The 27,564-nt window shown below is 39.9% G+C and overlaps 3 protein-coding genes across 4 annotated transcripts in view; 2 read left to right on the forward strand and 1 right to left on the reverse strand.

Annotated features, from left to right (window-relative positions):
* LOC118429330 (centrosomal protein of 95 kDa-like) overlaps positions 1–6,198 on the forward strand; it is a 17,360-nt gene extending 11,162 nt beyond the window's left edge. Inside the window, exons 10-18 of the mRNA XM_035839810.1 lie at positions 355–447; positions 889–961; positions 1,290–1,397; positions 2,211–2,377; positions 2,566–2,640; positions 2,995–3,147; positions 3,747–3,880; positions 4,329–4,413; positions 5,049–6,198. Coding sequence (XP_035695703.1) covers positions 355–447; positions 889–961; positions 1,290–1,397; positions 2,211–2,377; positions 2,566–2,640; positions 2,995–3,147; positions 3,747–3,880; positions 4,329–4,413; positions 5,049–5,213 — 1,053 coding nt within the window. The 3' untranslated portion in view covers positions 5,214–6,198. The remainder of the gene's footprint in view (positions 1–354; positions 448–888; positions 962–1,289; positions 1,398–2,210; positions 2,378–2,565; positions 2,641–2,994; positions 3,148–3,746; positions 3,881–4,328; positions 4,414–5,048) is intronic.
* LOC118428938 (tether containing UBX domain for GLUT4-like) lies at positions 5,822–20,549 on the reverse strand. 2 transcript variants are annotated; one of them, XM_035839235.1, is made up of 20 exons: positions 20,429–20,549; positions 20,022–20,077; positions 19,350–19,476; positions 18,647–18,735; positions 17,746–17,818; positions 17,392–17,465; positions 16,758–16,817; positions 16,297–16,367; positions 15,120–15,289; positions 13,076–13,255; positions 12,018–12,089; positions 11,557–11,617; positions 11,154–11,229; positions 8,839–8,987; positions 8,409–8,471; positions 7,680–7,732; positions 7,462–7,513; positions 7,048–7,117; positions 6,433–6,599; positions 5,822–6,232 (listed from the first exon to the last, which is right to left on the reverse strand). In XM_035839235.1, the coding sequence occupies exons 1-20, from the start codon at positions 20,513–20,515 to the stop codon at positions 6,225–6,227; spliced, it is 1,758 nt and encodes a 585-aa protein (XP_035695128.1). In that variant the 5' UTR covers positions 20,516–20,549; the 3' UTR covers positions 5,822–6,224. The 2 variants fall into 2 exon arrangements, with proteins under 2 accessions (XP_035695128.1, XP_035695127.1); XM_035839234.1 differs by lacking the exon at positions 16,297–16,367 and having other exon boundaries at positions 16,687–16,817.
* A 24-nt stretch (positions 20,550–20,573) lies between these two features.
* On the forward strand, positions 20,574–23,485 carry LOC118428941 (kelch-like protein 42). The gene is made up of 4 exons (XM_035839236.1): positions 20,574–20,655; positions 21,272–21,471; positions 21,816–22,602; positions 22,925–23,485. The coding sequence occupies exons 2-4, from the start codon at positions 21,274–21,276 to the stop codon at positions 23,380–23,382; spliced, it is 1,443 nt and encodes a 480-aa protein (XP_035695129.1). The 5' UTR covers positions 20,574–20,655; positions 21,272–21,273; the 3' UTR covers positions 23,383–23,485.
* The last annotated feature ends 4,079 nt before the right edge of the window (positions 23,486–27,564 follow it).

Genomic DNA, 27,564 nt, shown 5'->3' on the forward strand with positions numbered 1-27,564 from the left:
CCGTTTTGGCGCTTGCAGGTGGAAGAAAATAACAAGAGTGAAATAGTGTAGAGTTTATAGTCATTTCTACCAAGTTTTACAGCCAATTGTACAGGTGAAGTTAGCGTTGTAGGATTTTAAAACGCCATTGTAAGTAAAATACTCCACCAAACAGATTTCTTTGTAGTGAAATGGACCATTGGTATGAGTCATACTGAATCAGGTCCAGGTTCAGGTCCGGACCTGGACCTGATCCTTTGGACCTGAACCGGACCTGGACCTGAATTTTCTGTACCGGTACCCAGCCCTACACGTACCATTACTAGTATAGCATTTACTATTTGGATTTGACATCTTTCCTGTATACTTTTGCAGATTCTGGGTTCCATCTACAGAGATGAGTTTAAGGGCATCGCAACCAGTGAGCTGAGGAAACAAGCAGAAATCAGGAGGAAATCAAATCAAAAGGTACCTCATCACAAATACATATTATGAAATATTTTTAGTACTAGGTAATTAATGCAATTATAGTGCCTTCAAGATAAATGATGCTTCAAAAGCTGGAGCAGTTTTTACAGAGTGTTAAAACAACAAGTTCCTAAAAGTAAAGATCTTGTAATTTTCAGTTTTCTGTAAATGAAACAAACTAGTTGGCCATTGAGTAAAGCTGTAAGAATTGTTAAAGGAGGCACATTAATGTTAATGTCACACATTCGCAAGATCAAGTGTTGATAAGTGCCTTTAACTCTCGCGAGTTTACGTTTTGAAGTATTGATCCTGAAGGAGGCAACAGTAGTCGTTGAAAATTTGATCGGTGCATACTTTTGTGTTGGCAGAAAGTTTAGCATTATACTATGATTGCTACCAACATAGATGACTCCATAATAACTTCATATTTCTTGTACTCAGGATAAGATTTACAGGAAAGCTACCCTGAAGTCTCCAAAGAAGACAACATACAGGCCTGGAACCAAATACAGAGGTACGGTTAACAAGATCATCAGTGTAGTGGACAATCTTGCCTTTTCCACTTTAAGTGTTATTGAAATTTGAAGATACTGTGAAAGGAGACATGATGATCTTATGATTGCTATGAACATTTCACTGTAAACTTAAAACCACCGTGATAATGTTTGCTATGTTGTTAGTTGTGACACAAAAGTTGTGTGGCCCAGGGTTACAGAAATGGATATGGGTGCCGCCCTATGTGCCATGTAGTGTGGGAAGGACTTTAATCTAACCAAACTAAACTATCTTTCTAGATTTAAGTTACCACTATGAACTGTTGTGTACTTGTTCCTGTTGAACAGCGCCTGTCAGCAGAGGAACTTCTAGACTTGCGGATGAAGGGAATGAAAGAAGGAGGAAGAGAAGTCGGTCAGCCAGCCCCACAACTCCAGTCAGAGCAGATGACACTTGTAAGTTATTATTACATCCTGTTCAAACTAGTAGTTTTGAAGCATGAAACATGTGGAGATTAATGTTTGTTTAGATGTGTGTGTACATGTTTGTTTGTTTACATGTTTGTTTACATGTTTGTTTGTTTACATGTTGCAGTGACAGTGAAAGACAACGACCTGCTGCCAGTACTAATGGAGGAGTTCCCTTTCCTACACGTCTCCCCCCACACCATGGCTAACATGTTTATATTTGTTCACATGTTTACGTCTGTTTACATGTTTGTTTACACGTTTGTTTACATGATTGGTTACATGTTGTAGTGACAGTGAAAGACAACGACCTGCTGCCAGTACTAATGGAGGAGTTCCCGTTCCTGCACGTGTCTCCCCACACCATGGCTAACATGTTTGTTTACATGTTTGTTTGTTTACATGTTTGTTTGTTTACATGTTGCAGTGACAGTGAAAGACAACGACCTGCTGCCAGTACTAATGGAGGAGTTCCCGTTCCTGCACGTGTCCCCCCACACCATGGCTAACATGTTTGTTTACATGTTTGTTTACATGTTTGTTTACATGTTTGTTTACAGTGACAGTGAAAGACAACGACCTCCTGCCAGTACTAATGGAGGAGTTCCCATTCCTGCACGTGTCCCCCCACACCATGGCTAACATGTTTGTTTACATGTTTGTTTACATGTTTGTTTACAGTGACAGTGAAAGACAACGACCTCCTGCCAGTACTAATGGAGGAGTTCCCATTCCTGCATGTGTCGCCCCACACCATGGCTAACATGTTTGTTTACATGTTTGTTTACATGTTGTTTACAGTGACAGTGAAAGACAACGACCTCCTGCCAGTACTAATGGAGGAGTTCCCATTCCTACACGTGTCGCCCCACACCATGGCTAACATGTGGAGGAGACAGATGAAACAGATAGAACAGATCACCAAGATGTCGGAACCTGTCAGCAAGAGAACCAAGACTCAGAAACAGGTAGGGGACTTTCTGCTACTCTGCAGTCTGTGTGATTGTTGCTGTTATTGTTTCCTTGCAGTAACCAGGGGTACATAGGGTAGCAAATTTGCTGTTTCAGTAGTTTGCTTTTACAAGGAGGACTGAAACATTAAAGTTAAGCTGTTCTACATAATTTTATTTACATATAGTTGACTTCCTTCCTATAGTTTGAGGATGCCAAGAAGAGACAAGAGACCATGCTGAAGATTCTGGACAAGGAAAGACAGCACCAGCAAAGGATGGTAAGTCTTTGGATTTTCCATGAAAGAAATTGTAGATGATGAAAGATTGCTATGGAGAAAATTGATGGAAACTCTACTAAACTGAACTAGGGTTTCCACTTTTGTCGGCATGGCCTCTAACCAATTGCTAGCCAATCAGAGAAGAATCAACTTTACATACACAACATGTAGAGAAAATGATTGGCTGACAGCTGGTTGGAGGCCACACTTTCTAAAGTGGAAATCCCAGCCCAGTTTGTAGGGCCTTTCCAAGATATACTGTTGAGGCCTCGGGCAAGAATCTGTGTAGGAGAATGGTACTTACTTGCTTTAGGTCTGTTGATGTTTGAAACTTTGCTGTTATGTGACATATAGAAAGAGCTCCGTGACAGGAGTAAGCAACAGCGCCAGGTGCACCGTGCTGTCCAACAGAAGAGACAGCAATCGGCCCGCGCCAGGAGGTACTACGACGAGTACCAGGTCAGGATGAGGGCCAAGATGCTGAAGAGGAAGACTCGAGAAGAACAGGTCAGGGATTGTTTTCTTTTGAATGTTTGAAATATCCATAATGATAGTGGACCAATGAGCTTGCTAGACTTAAAGTTCTTGGAAAAGACACTCAACACAACTTTCCTCTCTGCCCTGGTGTAAAATAAGTACCTGACTTCGGTGCAGGAGAGACAGTGGAAGTAGAGGGATAGGGATTAAGGATTTTCCAATACTGTGCACTAGACACTGGATTATACCTGGTCCTCCATTTTACTAGTAGGATGGTAGCCTAAAATTACACAGATTACTCAATGACTTATATAGAAAAGTTTTTATGCTTTGTGTGTTTTGTTGTCTTTTCATTCACACTTTGTTTGGTATACTCAGTTTGAAATTGAAGGTTACACACAACAGTCTTAGTGCACAGGGCAATTGCCGTCTAGTAGAAATGGCTATTGGATCTTTTACTAAGTTTTAGTTTTTACTTTCGCCTACTGTAACAATAGGTAGTTGTTCGGAACCATGTATCAGGTGATGATTTGAGCATTTTATAAAATGAATTTGTTTCAACAAACGTTGTCTGTACTTATGAGTACATATTATATCTTACTGTTATCGTATGACGACAAATTTTGCAGATCTTCAAGAAGCTGTTTGAGGAGGGCCTAGGGATCCAGAAGACGCGGATACGGGATCTGAGACAGTACGCTAAGGAGAAGAGGGACCACGTGGCACAGCGGCAGCAGGATGAACTGGAGTCCATGGAGAACTAGTATCCTTTATGGCACAAGTTTTCCTTTTTTGGCGACGCCTCAGGGGCTAGCCTTATAGTGTATATAAGTGATTGATTGCCAGGAGGTACCATCTCTGTATTGTTTCTGTGGAAACTCTGTTTACATTATAACTCAAGGAGCTCAAAGAAGATATAGAAAGGGAAAGGTTTTTTTAAAGGAAACTATACAGAACTTAGTTAACACTTGGTTAACTCTTGTAGGAAGGTAGGGAAGATGCATAATGGAATTTATAATAATAAGTCCCAATTCATAATGTGTCATTTAGAATTTAAAATTCATGATGCATATTTCATTACATTTCATACTGTTGCCATGCCAAAATTTTTGCCATACTTGTTGTCATTGTATGTTTTGTATACATACTAAAGGAATTTAGAAAAAGGAGTTGGATTGTTCAGTGTATTAGTTCCTTGACCATGTCCCCAGCTACCGTGACCAGTTCAGCATGCTTGCTGAGACTCTGACAAGGGAGCGGTATGAGCTGCAGATTCGGGACAAAGCCCAAGCAAAGGTAGAGTAATGTTTCACTTTTGTACGATGCACTATCCGCCAGTATCTGGTTTATCGCTTGTTGTTCCCTCTCAGGCACTGGTTAGATGTGCTTTTCTCTGCAGTGTTGTCATGTGAGACTTTATCAGTGTTCTCACCAAACCTTTTGCTTGCACTTATACTTTAACCAGAACATTACAGCTCATCAGCATAGGGGCCCTTACTCTGTGATTTGGATAGCCCTGTGCAGTCACTTCTTGCTCTGACATTTATTATACACTATATACAGTCGCTTCTCTGCTGTTCCGTCTGGGATCCTGGACATCGCTAACATCTTGAATTATCCAAATTTTGGACGAGGGCGCTGATTGGTCCCTGCACATCAGCAAATAAAGGAATGTGTTCAAGCGCTCACTCGAATAGGCGTTTCAACACCCAAAATGCGCTCCGTCCACTTGTGGGAGGCCTGTTGTCATTGAACGAGTGCTCTAGAACCCACTCCTTGAATCGCTCATTAACTGACTACCAGTTTGAATGCACAGGTTCCCCGCCAGGTAGCAAAGCGAACATAGGAGCAAACTACTATCCGGATGGTACCCAGGCTGTTTCCTGGTTGTGTAAAACTCCAACATTATCCTCCCTGTTGTTGCACTGCAGGTTCTGGAGAAGATGAGACGTGAGCTCCGACAGAAGATGGAACAGGAGATTAAGGGCCTACAGGAGCAGCTGACTCGTGACGAGGATGACGCGTACTTCCGACAGCTGGAGGCAGACAGGCTGCGTCGTCAGCTCAACTTCGCACGATACCAGACGAGATTGTAGTACCTTCTCTTTCCGTGAACACAGAGTGCTTGAGAGATCTTTAATTTGTGTCCAAGTGTTGAACTAGTACTTCTGACAATTAGAGGCAAACCTGCTCCGCCGCCAAATCAACTTTGCATGATACCAGACGAGGTTGTGATACGTGTAGCTTCTCTTTTGTGAACACCACGTGCATGAGAGATCTTTTGTTTCAAAATTGTTTCAAGATGATATCTTTCATTTTATCTTTTCTTACTCTATGACATTAAAGATGAATCTCAATGCTTAAAAGATACCAAATGTTTTACTGTGGGTTTAAGTACATTTTGTATATTGTAGCAGCAAACTTGTACCTGGTTACCCAATGGGTATTGGTATGATTTACCGGTACAAAACCATTTTTTCTTGTTGGAACTACAGGCAACTTTTAAAGAATTTTAAATGCCAGTGAGAGTTTGATACTCTGCCAAATTGATCCCTTTGTTGAAATTTTCACGAGCAGGTTTAGGTCTGGAGCGGGACCTAATCTTCTTTACCTGAACCAACCTGTAATTGAATTTTCTGTATCGGTACCCACCCATACCCAATATGTTTGGCAACAATAGAAAAAATGTTCATTAATACATGGAGGTTTTTGTATATTTTATTTCCCAATGTAAACTTTCTGTCACCATTTACAGCAGGGTATATCTTATTGCCTTGTCCTTACAGCACATATAGACCTTGACAAATGCTATAGATTCTGAATAATAAACTTTTTTGGAGGAACTGCGTAGCTCTTTTAAAGAGTCATGTGTTACAGAAATAAGATACTTAACATCAAATTCTGAAAATGCTTTAAGCAATGCACAAATTCATAAATCTACAATTGACCATATCTACATGTAGCTGCAGTTTAGGGAATATTCAATGACATTACTTACATGTATGTTAACTTTTTAACTATTGTATGAAAGAGTTCCTTTGTGTGTAAATACAATGATGAATAAATTGCAGATGGAAATAAACATTGGATGTTGTTCCTCGTTTCTTCTATTTTCCTGTTGAAAGAAAGATGACAACTATTAGCAAACAAGAAAGGTTAAAAGGAACACTGTTAACAGCAAAATAAGATGGGGAATTAACCTTAGCCATAGTTTGAACTACAGGCGGCTTACAATCTACACGTAGGAATATTGGATGAAGAAAAAATTCAGACAAACAGTTACTTTCCTCTAGGATTTAAAAAAAACTTTCTCACCCATTTTGAACCATTTAGGAACCTTCTTTCCATCTTGTTGCCCCCTGGCCTGCCCCGCCCGAGCCCCGCCCTCAGGTGCAGGGAACACCTGTTGCCTGGGTCTGGGCGGGGCAGCGGCTGATTCAGACACGCCCCTAGCTCCATCTGAGGATGTCTGCACTTTGTCCCTGGAGGAGAAGTAGGAAAATTACTTAAGACAGGCTTTTTGCTAGGATTTATAGACTACATCCAAAAATTGGGGGAGGGGCAATCTTTTCTCCTTGTTGGAACCAGGCTCTATGGGCTATGGTGATAGCTTAGCATGTCAATTAAATTATCTGCAGTGCTGTTCCAGTGTTGTGTGAAGACAGAAAAACAGTCAAAGGCAGTCTGTGTGGGTTATACATGTACTGTACATGTGCATGTCATTACCAGGGATTCTTGGTTTTAGTGTAGGGTGTATAAATGACGCCTTGCTAGCTAATAGCCTGATTACTGGTAAGATCACCCTTACTACCTTATTACTTCAGATGGAGACCAAAATGACAGATTTCCCTGAACATCCAAGCTAAAGGGTTTCACAATAAACTCAATCCCATGCCTTTGCAAACCCAAATAGAGCAGATTCAAACTTACCTTGTAGCAACTCTGTCAGCATCCAGTGGTGCTGACGCTGTACTTAGCATCTCTGGTTTCAGGTATCTTTCTACACAATGTAAGCAAGTACAACAGATTTCAGTAATCAAAATTGTGTGGGGGTATTTTAGTATTAACTTTGTCCACTTAAGATTTCTAGAGCAAATATGTAATACACACCTATCTACAAATATGCTCTCATAACTTTTGTTTGGAAGATTTGATCCCGACAAAAAAAAAAAAATTGACAACAGCTACAATGTATTTATGATAATGTAACGATACAGATTTTTTTTTTACAAATGATTTACACATACTGGTACCTTTTACAATATGTCAGAAATGACTGTTTAATCAATAAATTATTCAACAAATGAATTATTTTGAAAGAAAACAAAATGTTACCAAACTCACCCCTATGAACCTCTGAACCAAAATGCACCACCACTGCTGGGAACAGCTTAGCCTTAAGAAACAGACAGTGTCGGTATTTGTATAAAGCTACATCATGATGTCCTATTTCATAACATGTTACAAATTCACTAAATTACATTATGTAATATTATCACACCTTTAATTCCAGCTAAAGAGGTTATTTCATTGCACATATTTACAGTAACTGAGCTGCATACCTGATATAAGGTCATGGAAGGTTTGTCCAGGACATATCTTGGTGGTGTGGTGTCTGAAAGGGGTAATAAAAATACCATAAAAGAAACAATACAGCAAATATAACCATATAAATCTATAAGCTCTAAAAAGAAGTCTAAAGCAAAAGATGCATTTTATGATAAGTTACACTTATGAGCAGAGAAGCAGACAAAATTTGATGGCAGTAGAACAATAATTGTAACAACAGTTCCAACATTTAAATTTGGTGTTTGAATTTTTGACAGTGGTGTACTTGAAGCATGTTTCAATCATTAGATGGAAGCCTGTGTGTAACAAGCTGAAGTCTGTGTAAAGTTAAAGTTAAAGTTAAAGTTTGCCCATGCATCTAAGACGCGTAGGGTGGCGCCCATCTCCACTTCGAAGCCCTTGGGCCACACATTTGTGCAAGTCACTACAGCAGGGGGCTGGTCCGCTGGTAGTGATGTGTGTTTAATTTCCACACTCTTCCTCTTTAGTGCTGAGTGCTAAGCAGAGAAAGCAGCATGTACCATTTTTAGAGTCTTTGGTATGACTCGGCCGGGGATCGAACTCACGACCTACCGAATGCAAGGCGAACACTGTACCCACTTGGCCACTGCACCGGTTAAAGTCTGTGTGATAACCCAAATATCAACCAGTCCGGAACACCTGCGTTGAACATTGTCAGGGCCCTGGTATGCCATAAAATTTACATGGTGCAACATACTTACATAGGTAGAAAGGGGATGTGGGGTCGGCCAAGTTGGACTTCACAAACTCGGTCAGAGCAGGCACTGAAATAAAAATCAACTTCATTGTTACATTCTAAACCATTATCCACAAAGTTTAAAGACCGTGACATGATTTAGCAATGTCTCTTTCAATAGACAGCAAAATTTGTCATCATGCTCAACACCATATTATCTCAATTGTGCAACTCAAGTCTTACTCTTAGTAAAAGAATGAGCAATCCATTGTTTTTATGACACATTATGCAAATAGAAATGGAAGATTCCTGATTCCTGAAAATGAAAGATTTCTAATTCCTAGAAATGGAAGATTCCTAATTCCTTGACAAAGACTGGTGTTGGACAGTTAAAAAAATTAATTAGGTTACACTTTTTAAGATATTATTGAGAAAGAGGATGACTCTTACAGTACCTGTTTCCATGGGCCTGAAGAATCCCTGCAGTACCGTCCTGTCAGGGAACTGTACCCTGATGACAGTCTTGGGGTACTTCTGTATCATCTCCACCTCTCGCTGGGCCCGCATCGCTCCAGTCATCATCGTCTCATCCTCCATCTCTCGTCTGTGGGCAGAAAGATTTGTCTTTCTTTATAGGCTGCACAAATGAATGAAATGCTTCCAGAAGATTCTGGGGATCACAAACTAAAAAAAAAAACGCATCTCAAATGCTTATGTACGGAATAGAATCAAATAAAACATCTGCCCGTACAAAAACCTCCTAACCACAGTAAAGAAAAGAAAAACTGAAATGGTATGGTCATGTGCTACAGTCATCTGGACTAGCTATATCTACCATGGGGAAACTCTTCAGATAGGAAGAAATAGGGGAAGACAATGGAAAAGATGGGAGGATAACATCAGATAATGGACAGTCACGACATTAACTTAAAGTGAAACACTAAGAAAAACAGAGAACTGAGAAGGGCGGACAAAACTTGCTGCCTTGTCTTCTGCGGTTCCCAAAGGTCAAATAGACTAAGGAATAGCCACTGTTTAGTATGCATGTGTGCAGAAGAACGCAGCCTGGACATAAAGGAATACTCTGAAATGAATACTCATTGTTTTGTGTAGCACATGTGTGCGTGTGTGCATGGTTCTTTCCCTGAGTAAAGAGGGAAAAAAGCCTACTAAAAGCATCATGCTTTGATTGGGTTCTTCACACTACATATCATAAAAATGACAAGACTCTTATACTGAACATTCCACGTTTTACATATTTATATTTCAGCCATACATAGTATGGTGAAATATATTGTATTCGTAATGTTTCTTTCTTTCTTCTTTCTTTCTTTCTTTCTCCTGTCAAATCTTCAAAGTGATTCATCTCCGCCATTCCTGGACCGAATGACCTGAAATTTGGCACAAGGGTAGAGTAGGCCAATACCCAAATGTGTTTTTTTCATTTTTTTCATATCTGCTCCTTAAAAGATTTTATTAAGGTTTTTTTGCAACTTTTGGACCAAAACTGTATAATTTGGCCCCCTGTACCATTGTATTACATCCAAATGACCTGAAATTTGGGACAGATGTGCCCTAGATACTTATTCAAAGGATCCATGTATAATATTTGGCATAAATCACTTCAAAATGGCTCTATAAGGAGGTTTTTGTGGGAGAGTTTTGGATATGTGAGGTTGAAGTGCCGAGGTCAACGACCTCTAGGTCATTCTGGTGTGTCAGGGCCACAGGTGTGCCAGGTAGATCCAATTATCTACCTACCTTCCTAGTCCATAGACATCCAGGTGGTTGGGGGACAAGGTAGAGCCAATTAATGACCAGCCAATGAGCGAGCTGATTTTGCTGGAAGAGTCCATTGTTGGACAGGGGGTGTTTTTTAAAATTTACTTTTAGACTTTGGTGATAATGCCAATGCTCTTTTTAGCAGAAGTGTTTTTGCACTGAACCAATGCATTGACAAAAGATTACTACTGGGACAGTCCATTTTTACACATAGGGGGGATTTTTTAAAATTTCAGTTTTGGACATGGGTGATGATTCTGAATTCCATTTGTTGAATGGAAGTTGACCCCCACCTGAAGACTACACATGAGAAGGATTCGGCAGCCAATCAGCAAGCCTGGTGTTATCTGGAAGAGTCCATTCATGCACGGAGAACTTTATTAAAATTCAGTTTTGAACCGGGTTGCTTATTATACTAAAGGCCATGTACTGTGAGTATTTCACTTGTCTATTGGCAATTTTAAACAGGGTGTGCTGGGAGATTCCATTCTTCGATGAAGGGGGTATTTTTTAAAATTCATTTTGTGGACTTTGGTGATTATGTCCATGTCCTATTTTAGCTGATGTATTTTTGGATCGCTCCACTCTACATAGGGGTATAACAGGAAGAGTCGATTCTTGCACAGAGGTTTTTTTTAAATATGATTTTGGACGGCTGATGATACAAAATTCCATTTCTTAGCGGAAGTGTTTTTGGAGTCGTCTATTTTACCTTTCTACATGGGGTGCACTTGAAGAGTCCATTCTTGAAGGGGTTTTTGTAAGATTCATTTTTGCTCATAAGTGTGATTAGTAGTTAGAAGTCATTTTAAGCAGAAGTGTTCCATTTTTGCACATAGGTGATTTTGAAACAGTCTATTGTTACATGAGGAGGGAGATGGCTGAAATATGCTGTATTTGCTCTCAAGCAAATGTCGGCCTTTCTAGTTACATATTCATTTACAGATAGATATAAACATGTTAATGAGCAACAGAAGTCTTTTTTTACCTTGCTCTTGACAAGTCTGCCATCATGTGCCTCACATCGTTTACTGTCACTTCAAAGAAGTCATCTGTGGGGTCCTCTGTGGACATGAAACAGATTTGGTACAATTCAATTCCAAAGAGGGGGATGTAAAAGAATAAAAATGAAGAATCTGTAACTGTTCAGTAATCCATTATCTGTGTGTTAAGTCATTTCTTCAACCTCCCTAGTTCCTACTTTATTGTAGACCTAACTTTTTTTATTTGTACACATACATCAGTTCTGAATAGATAATACCCCATGGAGTATACAATATATATTTGGATATATCATTGCCAGGGGTATATTCCATCCTGCTGTACCAGCAACACTTGAGATGTATACAAGACACTTTTGATATAATAAATAAAAGCATTTCTTGTTGTACCTGATTGTTGTGCCCCTTCCATCATGTCCAGACTGAACACTACAGGTTCTCTCTCACAAGGCTGAAGCAACATGAAGGGCACAAATTAATTATACAATTTACAGTGTTGGACATTGTGTGAGTAGTGTGAAAAAAAGAGCTAGGCCTTAAACAATTACACACCATGCTGTCACGCTGCTTTTTGATGTGGTACTTGTGATTCCATATCTTAAAATGGCCTTTATATTCACAATGACAGTACTCGTAAACATGGGACTCACTATGCTAAAGATTAAGTGATCAACTTATACAGTGAAGACTTCAAATATTCCCAAACCTATTTAAGATTTCCAGATCATAAATAGCAAACCATTCTAGCCAAAGAGCAATAGAATGATATGTCGGTAGTATCTGTCATCGTGATTTTAACTTTGTAATGGCATTACAGTAGATACATGCTGGACTTAGTGGAAGTTTCTTACTTCAACATTCCTCCTGTCTACTTCACTCAGCTCATTTACATACACCTCCTGGCCTCTCGATGCCTCTGGAAACTAAACCGACAAAAATAAGATCAAGGTAAGAATTATGCATTCCAGTATGTTAGAGTCTCCAAACAGAGGTTATAGGCTCTTCCTGGAATATCAAGTCTTTAAAGCATTTTTGGGATTAGGTGCACTGGTGCACCCAGCTTAAAAAATTGGGTGAACCCAATTAAATTTAAGTAATAACCTAACAATAAAACTTAGTTACAAGCTATCAAATTCTTAAACAAGCACCATGACAGACATTTTTATTATCTTTCTAACACTTAGATGTCAAGAATATGATGTATACTAGTATACTTTCATATGTTTACATACATTAAATGGAAGAAAATATTTGGTTGCACCCTGTGCACCCACAGAAAATAATTGGGTGCACAGCTCCAATCTTGGGTGCACCTGGGTGCACATACACCCAGTATTTTGAGCCATGTTAAAGGCATTTTTTCTTGTGCTTTCTATTCAAGTTTTGCTTTTGTCCACCAGCTAGTTTGGAGCCGAACCTCTGCTTTGACATAACATTAGTCAAGGAAATTTACCTACTTCAATAGTAAATGAAAATTATTGAAATAAAGGAAATCTTGCTCTCTGAAACAGAAATACACTCTTTGTGACACAAATCTACAGAATATATTGCAAACACTGGGATTTCATTTCGTGATAGTGTGAAAATGGAGTGTTCGCAATGATTTGTAGTTTAGTTAGCCAAGTATTGCAGTCACATACAGTTATGGAAAAATGTTCCCAGTGGTTTTGAGTTCACGGCGAAACAGGAAGAAGAAAAACTGTGAACATAAAACCACTGTGAAAATTTCTGCATTTACAGCATATGGCAAAAACTCAGTATTGGTCATCAGTATTGATCCTGAAGAAGGCAACAGTGGTCGTTGAAAATTTGATCCATGTATACCTTTGTGTTGAAAGAAAGTAGAGATTAGCACTGTACAATGATGAGCTTCCATGAAAAACTCGATGTTTTTTTTTTTACCACCAACCTTGAAGTCAGCAAAGGAAGGTTGTTTGGTTGCAGGCTGTTGAGGGCGAGTGGTAGACCTGGCCTTCTTGGGCTTGGAAGGACCCTGGGATGCCTGTTGCGGTGCTACAGGTGCCTGTGTGTGTGGCTGAGGCCGTTGTACATATGCCTGTTGAATCATGCTACTCATTGTGTCCACAACCTGGTTATAACATTAAGAAAGGCAGTGTAACTGTGATCCTCTAAAGCGGGCATCTCACAGGGCTACACTATTGCAGCAATTTTTTTTCAATTTTCCCTCTAGGTTACATTGACATGCAACACATGGGCAAAAACGTGACTTCTACAAACAAAATCAGCTATGCCCGGAATATCACATTATCAGTTTTGGCCAAAAATTAGATACATGCTCTTATTGAGAAAATCGCAGTGTGACCACTGAATTAAAAGCAATGTAAAATGATAAAGGTCCATCAAAAATGACATTTACACAATTTTTGTAGTAATTGTCACTGTTAGCAACTAGTTCACATCTAGTTCTTGCCCATTTACAACAATTTGCCAGTTTTTTAAAAATCTTTTTAAAAATTCACCCTTTCAGCCAACAGATTGGCATCTGGTGACAAAAGTATTTCCTAAACAGTTGCAGACACTTACACAAATAAGTGGGTGGGCGATTTATACCATGCTCAAGTGAAAGGAGAAAAATTACATCAGAAATTTCAGCACCAAGGAGAGAGCAGTAAATAGTACAATATGTATAATATAATAATAATATCGGGTGTATTTTGCAGCCAGTAGGTACCCAAAGTGTGGGTAATGAGGCTGTTTAACGTGGTCGAGGCACGGGACCCCCGTTTTACGTCCCTCCCGGAAGACGATTTCGTGGAAAGCTTCGTGAGGCTACAGCAATCTGGACGTCCTTGGTTGGTCCCTCATCCAAGTACTGTCCGGACCGCGCGTTGCTTAACTTCCGAGATCGAGGGATCGGGTGTACCAACGCGCCACGCGGCCGTATGAATTTTCTTCAGCAACAAGGACAGTACTGTGGGGGTGTTTACTGTCCAGTAAGGATATTGAGCAAAACTACTGCCCAGGGCATTGATAAAAGTTAAAGAAGGGTGCACAATAGGGCTGGGTATCGGTACAGCGTACCGATACAAAACCGGTTTTTCTTATTGGACCGGTCCAGAAAAAACGGACCTGAAAAGAATAGGTGGACCGGATGTTGGACCGATTAGAAAATTAACAGACTTTTTATCAGGCATTCACACGTTTTGGCGCTTGCAGGTGGAAGATAATAACAAGAGTGAACTAGAGTACAGAGTTTACAGTCATTTCTACCAAGTTTTACTGTCGATCGCAAGGGTGCAGTTAGCGTTGTATGATTCTAAAACGCCAGTGTGAGTCAAATAGTCCACCAAACAGATTTGTTTGTAGTGAAAAGGACCATTGCTTTTAGTCATACTGAATCAGGTTCAGGTTCAGGTCCGAACCTGGACCTAATCCTCTGGACCTGAACCGGACCTGGACCTGAATTTTCTGTACCGGTACCCAGCCCTAGTGACAACATTACAGATGATGCAACAGATACTAAATCAGAAACACTGGCACTAAACGTTCTATTTGTTGATCTCTGCACTGTTATAATCATCACCTGGAAGGACCCCTACTTTTTTTGATAACTGTGGTGGGTTCTTTTATGTGCTTGAGGTGTGGCTCTTCTCAAACAAGGGATCTCCCTTTAATGTTTTATCCGGGGGACGTCCCTAAAGGATTATCTCACTGCACTTGGGGCACTGGTGTGGCACTGCGGGGTTCATTCATTGCGGCACTGTTGTTTTATTTTCGCAAATTTTTGTATAATTTAGCTATTGCGTGACATGTAAAAGTATCGCGCAAAGTATACGGAAGAAGACAACAAAAGAAACAAAACTTAACAAAATTTGTTCTTTATCTCTGAAATTCGTTGATTTTTCGAACCCCGCAGTGCCGCACCGGTGCCCCAAGTGCAGTGAGATACCACCCTAACCAAAGCTAAGTACTCATTTTCCCTTGTATCTGACCTGTCTCTCCTGTGGACTGAGCCTCTGTAGGATCTCCTCCTGGCTCATGGCCTCTATCTCCTGCTCAGTGGGACCATGGCTGGTGTCCATGGACTCTACACTCTGTACAGGTCTGGTCTCCTCTACCTCCATGGGCTGGGCATCACTGGACTTAGATGTCATCGGAACGTCTAAACAGATGGTTGAGATAGTTATGTATACAGTGTCACTGGTGAAAACTAGTGGATACTAGTTGAAATGTTTGACCGTTTCCAAAATCATAACCAGTTGCTTGAGTAACTGCTTTTTGGCATATGTACACAAATACCGTATTCACTATTATAATCAAAACAGAGAATATGACAAAAAGGTAAGGTAAGTTTACTACAAGAATTTGTTATACGAAGAGTTTTCTACTTTGGCTTTTGAAATACAAGTCTGCATCTATGTAACATGTAATACCAATTTTACATATCATGTAACCAAGACAACAACAGTAGAGGTGCTCCAATTTGATAAAGTTCTGACTGGTGTTTGTTGGTTAACCTGCTGTTAAGCCAACATCATGTACATGCACAATTCTAATCTCCAAGCAGATCCACGGTGGCGTAATATAGTATCAAACCCACCATAGGATCTGCATTCAATCGGCTTCACAAAAGGCTATTAACATCCAATTGTTGCCTAATCAAACTGTGCTTGCTGTGTATGTGTTAATTGCCCTCCTTCCTGTTTGGTGTGGATCTCCTACAGGGATGTGCGCGGGTCAATGAAGTTGTCCCAATAAAGATATAAATTGTTCGTAAAATCATTAGCACCTTGGATATTTGTTTAGCTGTTAATACCGCACAAGGAGGGGCAGAGACACCTTTATTCAATAGAAATGCCCCTCCCTGTTCCAGTCAAGGCAGATCTCCGGTGCCCATTTGACTCCCTTTGGCCGGCTATACTCCTTGGCCAGCTTTGATACTATCTTATGGCACCGTAGGATCTGCTTGGAGATTAGCACAATTCTACCTTTTCTGCAGGCAATACGTAACAAACAATAACCTTATACTGTAAATTGTCTGTATTGTAGTACTAAGACAATTTATATGATGGAGATACACCTACAAGCATTTACAGTACTTTGACAATATGGCAGTAAGCTTTGCTCTCTATACAGCAGGATAAATCAAAGCAAATGAAATGAACCTACTGTGTGTAGATGTACTTGTTGCAGACTGCCTGGAGGGTTCAGACTTGCTGCCCGTAACTCTCATGGGTTTGTACAAAGAACAATCTAATACAAAATGTACATTGATGAGATAGTAGATGTAGTAACCTACTGTGTGTAGATGTACTTGTTGCAGACTGCCTGGTGGGTTCAGACTTGCTGCCCGTAACTCTCATGGGTTTGTACAAAGAACAATCTAATACAAAATGTACATTGATGAGATAGTAGATGTAGTAACCTACTGTGTGTAGATGTACTTGTTGCAGACTGCCTGGTGGGTTCAGACTTGCTGCCCGTAACTCTCATGGGTTTGTACAAAGAACAATCTAATACAAAATGTACATTGATGAGATAGTAGATGTAGTAACCTACTGTGTGTAGATGTACTTGGTACAGACTGCCTGGTGGGTTCAGACTTGCTGCCTGTGACTCTCATGGGTTTGGCTACTGGAGCACTGCTGGTGTGGAGCAGGGAGGGGTCATCCACCTTTCTGTGCACCAACCTGGTGGGGACAGGAACCACATTGGTCAAGACCACAACAAAACTAACGAGGCAGAATTTGTGGCAATTTGTCAAAAAAGCTTATCATAGCACACTGCTTGAAATTCCCACTTGCACACTTGCAAACGCAACCACACTTTGCTTGGCACAACTTAATTTTAAACCCAGGTTGCTCCTCAACCTGAAATTTTGCAGTTGAAAGACCTTTCCACCAACTACATGCATAAGCTTTTGTATTTATTTCCTGATAAGATAAAACATAAGTAGTTACACTTAACTGGGATAAAAGATAATGGAAAAGTAGCCGATATGAAGAAAGTAATAAGTTGGACAACCTAAATGTTTTGACTCAGGTTGTCACCTGAGCAACCTGGCTAAAAAGTATTTCTAGCACTGTATTGACTTTATTCTTGAGTAAAATATTTCTTTCTTTCATCAATGTAGTGTTAAAAATCCTAAACCAGAGTGAGTCAGTGGCTACATCAATGCTATTTTCCTGGTACCGCAAAATTAGATCCCTGCACACTTAAATGCATTTACAGTAATCAAATACTGGATACTACTGCTACACCAACCTCAAGATGGCACTACCACTAGTCAGCCCCAGGTTCCTCAGGCTTGTTGACTGCAAGGCACTTTCACCTATGATCTGAAATCAACAAACACTAGAACATGAACAAGGGAAACTTTCACACAGTAGAGACAGTAAAAGACCAATCAATATTGCTAAAAATGTTGAATTCTCTGAGGAGAGACACACTCACTATTCTTTTTATCGTCTTTTGTTCTCTGTCAGGTGAAAACTAGATATGCTTGCACAATGCTGCATGTCATATGTTGAAAGCTGTATATTCTATATAATGTAATGATAAAAACAATTTGCTTAATGTGTTGCATCAACATTGTGAAAAAAAAAAAACCCCACACACCTCTTCTCGCATGTAGACACAGACCGGGTGTATATCAGCGGCACTAGCTGATGTCAGCTTACCAGCATGGGGACTGAAACATAGGGACAAAATGCTTTAGAGTTTACGCAGATGTCTCAAAATGTACTAAAGCTTTGCCAAGAAGTTTATGTTTTCAGAAGTATTTGGTGTGACAGTTTGTTTGTTTATCTAGATCTCCATTAGGCCTAGGAAAAAAAATGCTGTGTTTCCTGTTTCCCTACCTACCCTAAAAAAACCTGCCAACCCTAGACTTTTTTTGGGGGGTGGGCAGTGGAGTCACATAGCTTCTAGTTAGAATTTTTATTTAGCCTGCTTCCTATTGAAGTAAAACACTGCTTGTCCCATCTAATGAAGGATAAATGTATCTATCATGCACAAAATTAAAGTTTGACATTGAAAGACAAGTGTCATCATACATTTCAGTTTACTTTGTTCAACTGTATTGTAAATATGTATCACTAGAATTTTGGCTAGCCTAAAAAAAAATACAAGAAAAAAAAAGATAATCCCTACCTACCGACCCTAATTTTTTCAGGACTGAAACAGGAAACACAACATTTTTTTTCCTAGGCCTTATTAGACTTAACAATTTACTTGCAAAATCCATTCTTCTTGGAGTCCATTCTAACTTCAGTGCTAACTCCCAAAAAACAAATCCTTGCATGTATGGTCGCAATATCTGATATGCAGTGTTTCTGTATCTACGGGACCAGAAATCGTGTGGCCGTGGCCATGTTCGAGAGGTGGCTGCTATAGACTAAAATCAAAGGGACTGACAAAAAGTGACCACAATGGCCAGGTGGTCGCTATGCAAAGGTGGCTGTTAATGCTGGTTTGACTGTGTAGTCCTGAGCTTGTAAAGATGTAACATAGTACATACCTGCCAGGCTGGGTTTCAAAGTGCCTTACCACATCCCACAGGTTGGTGGCTGGGGGGAAGGGGTGCTTCAGTCTTTCTCCTGACTCCAACTGGGGGGAAACCACAAAGGTTTACACTTCAAAAACCATTTTATGAAATTACGTGTAATATCTACGAATGGATAGCAAACAGTTCACTCTACATGTACATGCCTATTAAAGGTAAATAAACAATGCTTACCCTACCACCCAAGGTTGAGAGCTGTTTCTAATTTCCTTTGGATGTTACAAGTCTCTTGTTCATTGTACATACAATAATTACAAAGTATGAGAAATCAAAACCCAAGTTCCTTTTCCTACTTCAATTAACGTTCCAAACATCAGGTTTTTGTCTGGAGCTAGTAACTTGGCTGCAATTTCTTTCTTTAACCTAACTCCATGAAAGAAATTGCAGCCACTGTTGGTTCCCTATTAGCCGAAAAGAAACCTCTGCTTGGAGAATATAGAACTATAAATTACTGTAAATGCATTTAAGTTTCTGGGGATTTAATTTTGCGGTAGCGGGAAAAGGGACTTTTCGTGGTGGTTTTAACTATCTTAAGTTTGCGGTAGCACCATGCACTGTAGTCTCTTACTGACATGGAAAAATGTTTGCGGTGAAGCGGACACCACGAAAACCGCAAACATCAAACCATCCCGAAAGTTTCTGCATTTACAGTACTTACCTGAAGACAGATATTGACATCCGCCTCTGCCCGTGCCTTGGTGGACTTGACCATCTCCAGTTTGGCATTGTTGGTCAAGTTGGCATAGCGGACTGGTACGGACAAATCAAGGATAGTCCTCTGGTGCCTGTACGATAAAAAATACATGACACAGTGAGATCATGGGAAACATATTTCATCATGACTTCTGAGAACAAGTTTTCATAACAACTTAATTTCGGGGGCCCAATAAATGGACTATATTAAAGAACTGACATTGCACTTATTTAGTTAACCAACTGTAACTTTATAATATTGAATATTGATGTACTAATTCTTGAGGCTAACACATTGCTTTGTTAGGCATCAGCTCAGGTCATATTATGTAGCAAAGTCGTTTTTATTTCATTTCATTGAAAATTGCAACAAGCAATACCAGGCAGCAGTGCTGTGGTTTGGTGCCATCAAACATATATACATCATAGTTACAGCGGAACATTTAAATCAAATAAAGCAACTTACATCAAATGATAATCATTAACATATCCAATAAGCACTATTGACATCATCATCATCATAACACCAACAATGACACATGCAATTTCTTAAAAAAAGATAAACTTGTGCCTGAGTAATGTTTATGAACAAATATTCATAACAATATACTAAAATTATCTTATTCTTAACACTTACTTCAGATCATATTCTTGAGCAGAGAAACCTTGTTTCTGGCATACCTCCTCCAGTACCTAATGACGACAAGAGACCCATGGCCATACTTCAACTTGTAAATATTTTGGAGTGCACAATGAGGTCATTGACCCCTACAGGATCGAGCAACACTGACAAATCATTATATTACATCGTTTGCAAACTTCAAAAACCATCAAGGACGATACTGTGCCATACATACACGTATGTTGCTCTCAATAAAACGTTCCAACATGAATGTAAACAAACATAGCCAAAACATAAAACTGCGTCTTGAAAAAAAATATTATTTTGCCAGCACATGTCGGGTCATTTCTGGTCCACTGAAACCTTCCACGTCCTCAAAATTTTACAGTAGGTTAATCAAGTATTCAGGCATGAAACCTTACCTGTAAAAGTTTGGTGTTGGACGATATTTTCACGGTTTGACGTCTCCCGTTTGGACACAAAATCTGCACACTCATGGAGGCCGCCATGTTTCACCCGCGCAATGCACCGTGGGATACAAGTTTTTTTCTGGCCCATAATGCCACGCGACAATTCACTTCCGGGTTGCAGACGACAGAGTTTGGTTGATCTTGTTGCGCTGTTTTGACCAGTTTTACAGCTTCGTAAGGTAAGAGACTTTGTTGTCAACCATTGAAACTCTTACAGAAACTTTCCTAAATCAATGAGGAAAGGGAAAGGCCGTAGCCTCATTTTCTTCCTCAAAACTTCGAGAGGTAGACTTGGTGGGGAGGGGGGCATTTTCACCTATTAGGAATGTCATGGGAAATAGTGTTTCATTTCACTTCCCCTGATAGTAGTTCTAGATCAATGATGCTTTATGAACATGTTCCCTCAGCAAAGTATCTGTTCTGTAGTGTGACTGTCAGGAACTTAACACTTACTGACTATGACTGTCAGTAACTTTAAACAGTTACTGACAGCCACATTTCAGTAATGTTGCAGTAAATCGGATTTACAGTCACTCCTGTAACAAGCAAGTGACTGTGACTGTCAAGTAAGTGACTGTGACTGTCAGTAACTTTAAACAGTCACTGACGGCCACATTTCAGTAACATTTCAGTAAATCGGATTTACTGTCACTCCTGTAACAAGTACTCGTGACAGATCTCGTTACAAACCTCTCACTGTTAGTTACTGTCTGGACAGTATTGAAATGCTACTGGTGATTACTGATAGCAGCTACTACTAAAGACAAGTTCCTTATGAATGTCTTATTTTTTTAGGAATGGCAGACAGATCAATGGGATCTTCAAGAAGGAAAGAAAAAAGTGAAAACTCAAAGCTGAAGCACACAAAAGAGATGCCGAAGGACATCAGCCTTCTTAGACCTGACCTTGGCCCGAGTGACCTCTCACTACAAGTGGAGGACCAAGTCTTCCCCGTACACAAGTCTATACTGGAGGAGAAATGTGACTACTTCCAGGTAGATGATAACTCCATTCGTCTCCAGCAAAGAATTTGTCCATATATAAGTTCATCTGTGTTGGTAGAAGACATTATTAGAGTAGTTAAACTGAAATATCCAACATAAAAATTGGACTCGCCCAAATTTTTGACGAGACCACACCACCGTCCAATACTCCACAAAACAGATTCCTTGTTGCAAAATGGACCATTGTTTTGAGTATCATCTATTCACAAGTTTTCACATACTGAATCAGTTCCAGGTTCAGGTCCGGACCTGGATCAAATCCTCTGGACCTGAACCGGACCTGCATCTTCTGTACAGGTACCCATGCCCACACCTTGTCTTTATTCATTACTCAGGCCATGTTTGCCTCCGGAATGCGTGAAACAACACAGGACACCATCACACTCCAGGGAATCTCAGCTCCCACATTCCGGACTCTTCTAACCTTCCTGTACACCGCAGATATGGACATTTCCGGCGATGTCATCCAAGACGTCATATCCGCCGCAAGCTTTCTCCAGATATCTCTTATCACCGATTTCATCAAGGGTAGTCTGACAGTGGATTCCTGTATCGATGTGTTGGCTGCTTCGAGCACGTACGGCCCAGCAAGTCTGTACGATGCCACAGTACAATTCATGACGGACAACTACTTAGAACTAATGCACGCTGGAGTGTGCGATAGACTTACGCGTAAACAAATCGAATATATCAGAGAGAGTCGTAACAGAGGACTCAGCAGAATAGCTATCCTTGTCAGGGATGAAATTCTACGGACAGTCGAGTACCTTGATGGGAGTACGGGAAAAATGGGAGTGTTGTGCGAGCTGCCAAGCGAAGCGAGGGTACACAACGCTGGTATAACCGTAATGGACAACTATTTATTTGTAGTGGGAGGGAACAACCCCTGGTTCGGTGCCCAGTGTCGAGCCTTCTGCTACAACGTCTTGACCAATGAGTGGAGGCAGATGGACTCGCTGATCCAGCGACGTCATTCGTTCAGTCTCCAGACGGTGGATGGTAGACTGTATGCCATTGGAGGGCTGGATCCGGCTTGTCTAAGGACAGTGGAGATGTACGATCCTAGAACGGACTGTTGGTCAGTCGTATCTCCACTCCCTCTGGCCATTACATACTTTGCAGGTATGGAGATTAGATATACTCGTACTAGGTATTCCAGTGCATTTGAAAATCATTGACTTCATGGCCGTCAGTAAATTTCGTACCATCTAACTGCAACTGTAGTACAGAAACTATCCACTCTGAGAGGCAAAGTTACCCATAGAGTTAAAGGATATAAGTTTCTATTTCTTGTGATGTGTTTGTCTTGTAGCATGTTTAAAGCTCCAGAAATTTGTGTGCCACAAGCCAAGCACCTTTGGATGCATGGGCTAGCATCTGCACCAATTGGATGATTTACATGATACAATTCATAACTCCTGAAGTTTGTACTTTTCTGTTCCAGGCACTGTGTGTCTGGATGAAATCTACATTGCTGGCGGCCAGAGCAAGACAGGGCGCAATCCCAAGATGCTCTGCTACAGCCCCACCTCGGACGACTGGAGAGAAGTGACATCGTTGTGTGACCCTCGTCCAAGCATCGGACTCAAGATGGTCGCCATTGGCACCAAAATCTACACCATCTGGGTTCACAACTTTGACTGTTACGACATCCTGACCGACCAATGGACAGAGATGTGCCTTGGTTACCATAGCGATGGTATAGGATTACTCTGTAGAGGGGCCACGGTATTGGACAGCTGTATCTACTGTGTGTTGCGGACGTCGTCTGCAGAGTCGTACCTGCACCAGTACAGCGAGGAGGTAGACTGTTGGAAGAAGAAGTCCAGTAGACCTTTACCTGTCACAACAGGGTGTCAGATAGAGGAGGCCTTTGTGTTACATATGGGGCCGTCTCCATGACATCATTTTTCCGTAGGCTTACAATGACAGGTTTAATAGCAAAATTAACAACATTGGCTTCTAAATTCCAATAGATATTAAATGAAATTTTACATTTTTCTTGCCACAAGGGGGTAGGGGTATTGGTGAGTACCATTATAGGTTCTGGTCCTGGTACGGTCCTGGTCCAGAGGATTAGGTCCAGGTCTGGACCTCATTGTTCGTGAATAGGCAATACTCAAAACAATGGTCCATTTTGCTAATGAGAAATCTGTCTTGTGGAGTATCCTATCATAAGGTAGACCAACTTTGACTGTAAAACTTCATCAAAATGACTATCGACTCTCCTTCTAGTGCCGGTATAATCTGTTCATTTTCTAATTGGTCTAACATCCGGTGTACTGAATTTTTTCAGGTCTGTTTTTTCCCGGACCAGTCCAACAAGAAAAACACAGTGTACCGTTACCTACGCCTAATCATGGTTTATGTCTTCCAAGGCCTATGATGGATAATATGCCACCCCCATTCCTAAAACTGAGTGGGACAGATCAAAATGTAAAGCTGGAGACAGCCAGGTTACATGCTCAAACATGAGGATGGGATGAGGTAATGTACATGTAGTTGGTCACTGTGAATAGGGGTACAAAACTGGTTTTTCTTATTGGACCGGTCCGGAAAAAACGGACGTGAAAAAATTTGTTGGACCGGATGTTGGACATATTAGAAAATTAAAAGATTATTTGATTAGGCATTCACACGTTTTGGGAACAGGTCGAAGAAAATACCAATAGCCAAGTAGAGTAGAGTCTACAGTCATTTCTAGCAAGTTTTACAGTCAATCTTGCAGAGGCAGTTAGGCTTGTAGGATTTTAGAATGCCAGTGAGAGTCAAATACTCCACAAAATATACTTCTTTGTAGCAAAATGGACTATTGTTTTGGGTTTGTTTGTTTGTTTGTTTATTTTGATCTCCAATTAGAGTTACAATTATTATCATAACGTTCATTCACATGCTTTCATATACTGAATCAGGTCCAGGTTCAGGTCCGGACCTGGACCTGATCCTCTGGACCTGAATTTTCTGTACCGATACCCACCCCTAACTGTGAATGCATTCACTTTGGGATGGTTTTATTTCACAACAGGAAGGAAAAGGATGTTTTCACATTGTTTGGAGTTGATTCTGTAGTACAGTAAAATTACAACACACATTTAGTGTTCTAATTTTGCTACAAGAGGCCAATGCAAAAACTTCTAAATAATAAAACTACCCCCAACATTTGACGATTTACATTAGTCATGTCATCTCTGAGAAGTTGTTGAAATTGGGAAAACACTTCACTATGAAGCTAGAGCAAGGAAGAGAGAGTTTGCCATATGTAAAGAAAAACAATTATCTGTGTCAAAACTATACGTCTATGCAATATAGTAGGCTGGGTTAATATGGAAAGAATCTTCATATGGAACTTATGCACATTTTAATGAATATTCATATATTGACACATTATTTACGATTCATTTAAGGTTTTATATCTACTGTTTAGATGGTTCACTACATCATTTTCCTGTCTACATTCAAAGAGGTACAAAGAGTATACCATATTGATATGGCAATGCTAGTGTATAGGAAAATGAAAGTCTGAAAACGAAGTATTTTGCTTTGCAACATCTTTTTACTTCCAATATAATGCAAATGTGTCTAAATGATTATGCACCATTTACATAAATGCAAAGATAAAATATATAAATACTATGTCTGATAAAATGAACTTGTCATTTGTACACAAAAACATAAATGGCTTTCAACATGTACGGACAAGTTAAAAAGTGTCTGCTGTGTCATACTTGTATAGTTGTAGAGACCATTAAGATTCATTCATTCATTTACTACAAACTTATCTGCTATGATCGTGTATTCTATATACAGAGCATTGAAATCTCTAGTCTAGTATATGTGTATTCGATTTTAATATTTGATGCACCATCATACAGCCTAAATAACTGTCAAGTGCTGATTGGTTCATTTACATTCCTGTGCATTCTTTTTCGCTTAGGCCATTAATGATTGATTCAATTCATTCCGTGGTTGACATCTGCACATGTATCACGTTTCATCTGTTTCCAAACCCCAAAAATAGTTTTCTACCATACTGTAAGCCACACAAAGCAGCTACAAAATTAGCATTATATCGGTGTTACGGTGACGTAATATGACGTAGTTCTGATGTCATCAATTTGTTTGTATTGGCCGAACCCATGAAAAGGGGGTATTCTCAGAAAACTTAAAGTTTTGCTGCAAAAATGTAACAGCAAGGGCAGATAACAGAATAATAATGTTTGCTACGACTGTTGTTGCCAATGGCACCATCAATGACGTCAAAATGACGTCAAAAAATGACGTCATGCACATCTAAGATACCAGTTGGGCCCCGCCATATTATATTCACCATCTTGAATATTCAAAAATACTTTTGTTGCAACAAATAATCACAAAAGGAAATGGAAATAGACCAAATACAGTCATTTAGATAGTTTTTGATGAAAAAAATACCAGGTAGTTATACAAATTCTATGGAGTAATAAGCTAGTTATTCTTGATCTGGGCATATGGTCCGCCATCTTGTTTTTTTGGGCTGATGATGTAATCAAATTAGCATAATTTATGCATATCTAAGTATAAAAGATATTCTAAATAACATAAGATTTTTATTAATGTAAATAATTGCAGTAATATAGCAAATAATAGTGAAAATATATTGTTAGAACCAAAATTAGCGATTTCTTGGCAAAACTGCCTTTCAACAAATGGTTGCCATGGCAACACGAAAAACTTGACAATTTGTCAAACTTCAAGAATTGTTGTCAACAATATTTCAGGAAAACTCATCAAATTTGGTGGCTTTAGTATAAGCCGTTCTAGCGTAATAGGACATCAAAGTTGGCGCGGACCTCAAAAGCCCCCCCCCCCCCGTCTGAATAGGGTTAAGCAAAATGTGCGTTACTTTTGTCACTTGAATATCATAGTAAAACTCGTAACGAGTAGGCAGAAAGCAATTTGAGTACTAAGAATTACTTACTTACTTTTCTACAAGGCTCGAAAGCGAATGAAGTTTCACCTTGGCGAAACGCTAAGCGAACGCCTCGGTAACCGCAAAGTGACCCCATACGATGGAACGTCTAGAATCTTAAACAAAATGTGCGTTACTTTTGTCACTTGAATTTCGTAGTAAAAGTCGTAACGAGTAGGCAGAAAGCAATTTGAGTACAAAAAATTACTTGCTAACTTTTCTACAAGGCTCGAAAGCGAATGAAGTTTCCCTTTGGCGAAACGCTAAGCGAACCCTTCGGTAACCTCAAAGTGACCCCATACGATGGAACTTCCAGAATCTTAGATAAAATGTGCGTTTCTTTTGTCACTTGAATTTCATAGTAAAACTCGTAACGAGTAGGCAGAAAGCAATTTGAGTACTAAAAATTATTTGCTAACTTTTCTACAAGGCTCGAAAGCGAATGAAGTTTCCCCTTGGCGAAACGCTAAAAGCGAACCCTTCGGTAACCTCAAAGTGACCCCATACGATGGAACTTCCAGAATCTTAGATAAAATGTGCGTTTCTTTTGTCACTTGGATTTCATAGTAAAACTCGTAACGAGTAGCCAGAAAGCAATTTGAGTACTAAAAATTATTTGCTAACTTTTCTACAAGGCTCGAAATCGAATGAAGTTTCCCCTTGGCGAAACGCTAAAAGCGAACCCTTCGGTAACCTCAAAGTGACCCCATACGATGGAACTTCCAGAATCTTAGATAAAATGTGCGTTTCTTTTGTCCCTTGGATTTCATAGTAAAACTCGTAACGAGTAGGCAGAAAGCAATTTGAGTACTAAAAGTTACTTCCTTACGTTTCTACAAGGCTCCCCTTGAAGTTTCCCCTTGACGAAACGCTAAGCGAATCCTTCTGTAACCGCAAAGTGACCCCATACCATGGAAAATCCAGAAGCTTAAACAAAGAAAATTGTTGTAACATTGGATCTACATGAGGAACAAAACATGTGTAACAGCCTCAAATCCCTATCGAATTTTCGGCAAATAATTGTGACAGAAAATAGCCATCTGTCTGGACGAGTCTATTAAGATTTCTATTAAGGGGAACGAGGCGCTGAAAATATTCCTGATGAGTGACCCGGAAGTAAAACATGACGGCCTTGA

This window comes from Branchiostoma floridae, chromosome 13 (genome assembly GCF_000003815.2).
Source record: "Branchiostoma floridae strain S238N-H82 chromosome 13, Bfl_VNyyK, whole genome shotgun sequence".
Taxonomy (NCBI): domain Eukaryota; kingdom Metazoa; phylum Chordata; class Leptocardii; order Amphioxiformes; family Branchiostomatidae; genus Branchiostoma; species Branchiostoma floridae.